The sequence below is a fragment of the Sylvia atricapilla genome, chromosome 29 (assembly GCF_009819655.1).
Source record: "Sylvia atricapilla isolate bSylAtr1 chromosome 29, bSylAtr1.pri, whole genome shotgun sequence".
NCBI lineage: Eukaryota > Metazoa > Chordata > Aves > Passeriformes > Sylviidae > Sylvia > Sylvia atricapilla.
Genome location: NC_089168.1, coordinates 2,110,660 through 2,116,659, shown reverse-complemented (window position 1 = coordinate 2,116,659; position 6,000 = coordinate 2,110,660). Strand labels below are relative to the sequence as shown.

The 6,000-nt window shown below is 53.6% G+C and overlaps 1 protein-coding gene across 1 annotated transcript; it reads left to right on the top strand.

Annotated features, from left to right (window-relative positions):
- Positions 1-314: 314 nt before the first annotated feature.
- TMT1A (thiol methyltransferase 1A) lies at positions 315-3,882 on the top strand. The gene is made up of 2 exons (XM_066337480.1): positions 315-1,103; positions 3,275-3,882. The coding sequence occupies exons 1-2, from the start codon at positions 594-596 to the stop codon at positions 3,509-3,511; spliced, it is 747 nt and encodes a 248-aa protein (XP_066193577.1). The 5' UTR covers positions 315-593; the 3' UTR covers positions 3,512-3,882.
- Positions 3,883-6,000: the final 2,118 nt, after the last annotated feature.

Here is a 6,000-nt window from a genome sequence, read left to right as displayed (position 1 = left end):
TCCGTGACTTGCATCAGTCTGGAAGATGACTGGGGAAACCCGAACTCGCCCACCAAAAGATTTAAGGTGTCCTCGAACTGCGAAGACTTCAATCTGCTGCTCAGGGAGGAGCAGAGAGCTGCTGAGCGAATCCAGAGGCTGGAAAACCAACACCTTAACAATTCCTTGAACTGAAATGTTAATCAACCCCCTCAGGAAATCCCGGCAGGGCTCCAGAGCTCGGCTCAGTTTCCCAGGGCAGGAGAGGCTGCTTTAAAAGATGTGACTGTACCCTGAACGGAAGGAGGGCACTTGCAGAACTTTGCCCGGGGGTTACACACCAAGTTGTGCTGCCCAGCTCGTCCTGGCTTGGGAACAAACTGGCAGCTCCTCCCCTGGACTCTGGTCACTGCTTGGCTGCACCTGCACTCTTCAGTCCTCGCCTGTGACCGGACTGAGAAATCAGCTGGAGGAGAAAAGTGGCCACCAGAGCAGCTGAATGTGCTCCGAGAGGACTGAGCACATGAACGTGGCTGTGACCGAGCTCCCAGAGCTCTGACACGCACAGGAGAAGGGGTTTTGCTCTGAGTGGATCCTCTGCTCACGCCAAAAAAATGCCAGAGGCCGGTGCCAGCATCCTCCTGCTGCGTGCTTGCCTGGCACTGCTGGCCTCACCCATCTACCTGCTGTCCTTCCTGGGCATCTGGGAACCTTTCTGCAAGAAGGTCTTTTTCCCTTTCATCTTAGACAAGATCGGCGCCCTCCACGACAAGAAATGCAAGAAGCACAAGGAGGAGTTGTTCCGTAACCTGCCCGACTTCAGGGGCCCCTCGGGAGCCCTGAGGATTCTGGAGATCGGCACCGGCAGCGGCTCCAACTTCCAGTTTTACCCTCCGGGCTGCAAAGTCACCTGCACCGACATCAACCCCAGCTTCCAGGAGGGGCTGAAGAAGAACATGAAGAAGAACCAGCACCTCCAGTACGAGGGGTTCCTGGTGGCCGCAGGGGAGGACCTGGGGCAGGTGCCCAGCGGGTCTGTGGATGTCGTGGTTTGCACCTTGGTGCTGTGCTCCGTGCACAGCGTCAGCGGGACGCTGAGGGAAGCGCTGCGGGTGCTGAGGCCGGTGAGTAGCTGGGGGGAAAATAAATAAAATTAACAAATAATCTTTCTGGTGTTAGCGGTAATAGGTGTTTCTAGGGGTACTGACCTGTAAGGAAAAACAACAAAAAAAAAAAAAACAAAGAAGCTCTCTGGTGTTAGTGTTAATAAATGCCTCTAGAGGAAAAAAAAAAAAAACAAAAAAAAAAAACCACAAAAAACAAAACAAAAAAAAACACCAAAAAACCAACAACAAAAAAACCCCAAAAACCCAAAGAAACTCTCTGGTGTTAGTGTTAATAAATGCCTCTAGAGGAAAAAAAAAAACAACCACAAAAAAAAAAAAAAAAAAAAAAACAAAAAAAAAAAAACCAAAAAACCAACAACAAAAAAACCCCAAAAACCCAAAGAAACTCTCTGGTTTAGTGGTAATATCTGCCTCTAGGGGTACTGACCTGTGAGGAAAAACAAAACAAAAAAAACCCCAAAAAACCAAAGAAACTCTCTGGTGTTAGTGTTAATAAATGCCTCTAGAGGAAAGGGGAAAAAAAAAAAAATCCCCAAAAACCCAAAGAAATTCTCTGGTGTTAGTGGTAATAAATGCCTCTAGGGGTACTGACCTGTGAGGAAAAACAAAAAAACCACCAAAAATCCAAAGAAACTTTCTGGTGTTAGTGTTAATAAATGCCTCTAGGGGTACTGACCCATGAGGAAAGAGGAGGGGGAAACCCAAAAAAACCCCCAAAACCCAAATAAACCCCAAACAAACAAACAACAACAACAACAACAAAAAACCAAAGAAACCCTCTGGTGTTAGTGGTAATAGCTGTTCTAGAGGTACTGACCCATGAGGAAAGGGGGGGAACCCCAAAAAAACCCCAAAAAAGAACCCCAAAAAGCCAAAAAAAACCCCAAAAAAACCCCACCACCCAAAAAGCCAACCAACCAAAAAAACAAAACCAAAAACCCCTAAAAAACCCTCCCAAAAAGTGAAAAAGAGTTGGTTTGAGCTTAAAAGCCAGACCAAGAAAAGAAAAAGAAAACAACAACAAAAAACACCCCCCAAAAAAAAACCAACCAAAAAAAACCCCAAAACCCCACCAACAACCACACCCAAACAAACAAAAAAAACCCCAAGTGACAATTGTTGGTTTGAGCTTAAAAGCCAGACACCCTCCAGATTAAAAAAAAAAATGAAAAATAGTTTGAATTTAAAATCCAGACATAAATAAATAAAGTGAAAAAGAGTTGGTTTGAGCTTAAAAGCCAGACTGAGGTTAGTTCCTACAACACTCTGTATGGCTGAGTGCTGCAAAAGGTTACTGGGCACATGAGTTTAGATTTATAAACCTAAATTTATAAACCTAACAGCAACATTCTGCTGACTAAAAGCACTTAAAAGGCAGCAACCACAGCCCAAAATTTAAAGCAGAACGTGGTGTGGTCCCTCTCCACTCACCTGATTTTTCCTTGGGTGAGAAGCTCTGCTCAAGGCTTCAAGTTGTATTTCAAAAAGAACTGCTTCAGCCTCTAGGAAGTGGAGCTGCTCTGCCTGTGGGACCAAACCAGTTTGATTAAAACATTTTATTTCCTTGGAGTTACTAATGAGCTGCAGATTAAAAGCAGCTGGTTTGTTGGGGTGTTTTTAAAAAGGGATTTTCAGCCTTTAGAGTGGCGTTTTTGTAAGACCATGGAGCAGTTTGGGTTGAGAGGGATCCTTAAAGATCATTTCATCCCATGGGTAGGGGCATCTTCTACTATCCCAGGGTGCTCCAAGCCTTGTCCATCCTGGTCTTGGACAGATCCTGGATCTCACAGGAAAAAATTCCTTCCCAATATCTCACCTAACCCTGCTCTCTGTGGAAAAGCGATGGGTTGGAGCAGGATTTACACATTTATCTTACTTTGGAAAAAAAAAAAAAAAACAAAACCAGTCGTGTTAGCAACTGATGGCAACAAAACCACAACAAACTATTGCTGGAATAAAAGAGGGCTCAAGTAATTCAGCCCTTTGTGCTTTTGGAATGGGCATTTTGAATCTCTGGACGTTTCCTTCTTTCATTAATTCCAACTGAGAGAGGGAAGAGGGGGAAAAAAAGGGAAAGAAAAGAGGGAAAAGGGAAGGGAGGGGGGCAGTGGGAGCCACTGGGTGTGACCCTCACACACACACTCTGTAAGAAAACTCTGTGTTCCCAGGGAGGAGCTTTCTATTTCTTGGAGCACGTGGCCGCTGAGCATTCCAGCTGGAGATATTTTTGGCAGCAGGTCTGTTACCCGACTTGGAAACTTGTCTTTGCTGGATGCTGCCTGACGAGAGAGCTGTGGAAGAATCTGGAAGAGGCCAAGTTCTCGGAGCTGAAGATCCAGCACGTCAGCATGACGATGCCCTGGATGCCCATCAAGCCACACATTGTGGGGTACGGGGTGAAGTAACCCCTTAAACCCCAAAATTAACACCCTGAACCACAAAATTCCTCATGGTGACCAACACACCCCACTCAAAACAGGCTCCTCCACACGTGCCCGTATCAGTGAAGGACTTAAATCAGAAACCAAACCGTCAGGTGAGAAGAGAGGTTCAGTTTTCTGCGTGTCTCTGAATCACACAATCGACAAAAGCTGGAAAAGCCCTTTTGGATCACAGTTAACTCAGCACCACCTTCATCATTAAACCATGTCCCCCAGGTTTTTTAAAGACTTCCAGGGATGGTGAATCCATCACTGCCCCGGGCAGCCTGTGCCAGGGCCTGACAGCCCTTTCTGTGAGGAAATCTTTCCTTATCTAATTAAATCTCCCCTGGTATTACTTGAGGCTGTTTCCTTCCTGAAACCCTGGCATTGCTGATCCTGCCTTGCTCGAGCCCAGTGCAGCCAGGGAGGATCCCAGGACAGCCAAAACCAGCCTGGGAAGCAGAAAAAATAAATGTATTAGTGGAAGGGGACTGCTGTGTGTACCTGGTTAACTCTGGGATGGGGTTTCTCCAGGTGCTCCCATCGCTGGGGCTCCCTCAGGGCTGTTCCACCTGATGGAACCTGAACCCCAAACCTGACCCATGGCCCAGGTGAGGGTGAGACCCCTGAACCTCTGCCCAGGTGAGGGCAAGACCCTATAACTCTGCCCAGGTGAGGGTGAGACCCTTGACCCTTTTGTCCAGGTGAGGGTGAGCCCCCTGACTCTTGGCCCAGGTGAAGGTGGGACCCCATAACCTCTGCCCAGGTGAGGCTGAGACACTTAACCCTTTTGCCCAGGTGAGGGTGAGACCCTTGACCCTTGGCCCTGTTCCTTTGTTCAGGTGAGGGTGAACCCCCTGTACCTCTGCCCAGGTGAAGCTGAGCCCATTGACCCTTTGCCCATGTGAAGTTGAGCCCCTTGACCCTTTGTTCAGGTGAAGTTGAGCCCCTCACCCTCTGCCCAGGTGAGAACGAACCCTTGACCCTTTACCCGGCTGAGGCCTTCCTGACAGTGGTCAGTGAGGGCCGGCCGGCCCCTCCTGCCCCTCACTGGCTCCTCCATCCGTCCATCCATCCATCTGTCCGTCCCTCCATCCCTCCATCCCTCCATCCATCCATCCATCCCTGTGTCCGTCCCTCCGTCCCTCTGTCCCTCCATCCATCCGTCCATCCACCCCTCCATCCACCCGTCCATCTGTCCCCCCGCCCACCCGTCCATTCCTCCGTCCATCCCTCCATCCCTCCGTCCCTCCGTCCGTCTGTCCGTCCCCCGCGCTCCCGCCCCAAGGTGCCGGTTGCGGGCTCGGGCCGTTTGCCGCCGCGGCTCCCCTCAGGCTGCCCTCAGGCCCCCCTCAGGCTCCGCTCAGGCTCCCCTCAGGCCGCCCTCAGGCTGCCCTCAGGCTCCCCTCAGGCCCCCCTCAGGCTCCCCTCAGGGTGCCCTCAGACTCCCCTCAGGCTCCCCTCAGGCTCCCCTCAGGGTGCCCTCAGACTCCCCTCAGGCTCCCCTCAGGCTGCCCTCAGGCTCCCCTCAGGCTGCCCTCAGGCTCCGCTCAGGCTCCCCTCAGGCTCCCCTCAGGCTGCCCTCAGGCCGCCCTCAGGCTCCCCTCAGGCTGCCCTCAGGCTGCCCTCAGGCTCCCCTCAGGCTGCCCTCAGGCTCCGCTCAGGCTCCGCTCAGGCTCCCCTCAGGCTCCCCTCAGGCTCCCCTCAGGCTGCCCTCAGGCTCCCCTCAGGCTCCCCTCAGGCTCCCCTCAGGCTCCGCTCAGGCTGCCCTCAGGCTGCCCTCAGGCTGCCCTCAGGCTGCCCTCAGGCTGCCCTCAGGCTCCCCTCAGGCTCCCCTCAGGCTGCCCTCAGGCTCCCCTCAGGCTCCCCTCAGGCTGCCCTCAGGCTCCCCTCAGGCTCCCCTCAGGCTGCCCTCAGGCTCCCCTCAGGCTGCCCTCAGGCTGCCCTCAGGCTCCCCTCAGGCTCCCCTCAGGCTCCCCTCAGGCTGCCCTCAGGCTCCCCTCAGGCCGCCCTCAGGCTCCCCTCAGGCTCCCCTCAGGCTCCCCTCAGGCCGCCCTCAGGCTCCCCTCAGGCTGCCCTCAGGCTGCCCTCAGGCTCCCCTCAGGCTGCCCTCAGGCTGCCCTCAGGCTGCCCTCAGGCTGCCCTCAGGCTCCCCTCAGGCTGCCCTCAGGCTCCCCTCAGGCTCCCCTCAGGCTCCCCTCAGGCTCCGCTCAGGCTCCCCTCAGGCTGCCCTCAGGCTGCCCTCAGGCTCCGCTCAGGCTCCCCTCAGGCTCCCCTCAGGCTCCCCTCAGGCTCCCCTCAGGCCGCCCTCAGGCTGCCCTCAGGCTCCCCTCAGGCTCCCCTCAGGCTCCCCTCAGGCCGCCCTCAGGCTCCCCTCAGGCCGCCCTCAGGCTCCCCTCAGGCTCCCCTCAGGCTCCCCTCAGGCTCCCCTCAGGCTCCCCTCAGGCTGCCCTCAGGCTGCCCTCAGGCTC

Excerpts from the sequence above, each read along its gene's own strand:
- TMT1A (XM_066337480.1), top strand. The coding sequence starts at position 594 with ATGCCAGAGGCCGGTGCCAGCATCCTCCTGCTGCGTGCTTGCCTGGCA. Across the intron at positions 1,104-3,274 it reads CGCTGCGGGTGCTGAGGCCG|GGAGGAGCTTTCTATTTCTT; the intron begins GTGAGTAGCTGG and ends CTGTGTTCCCAG.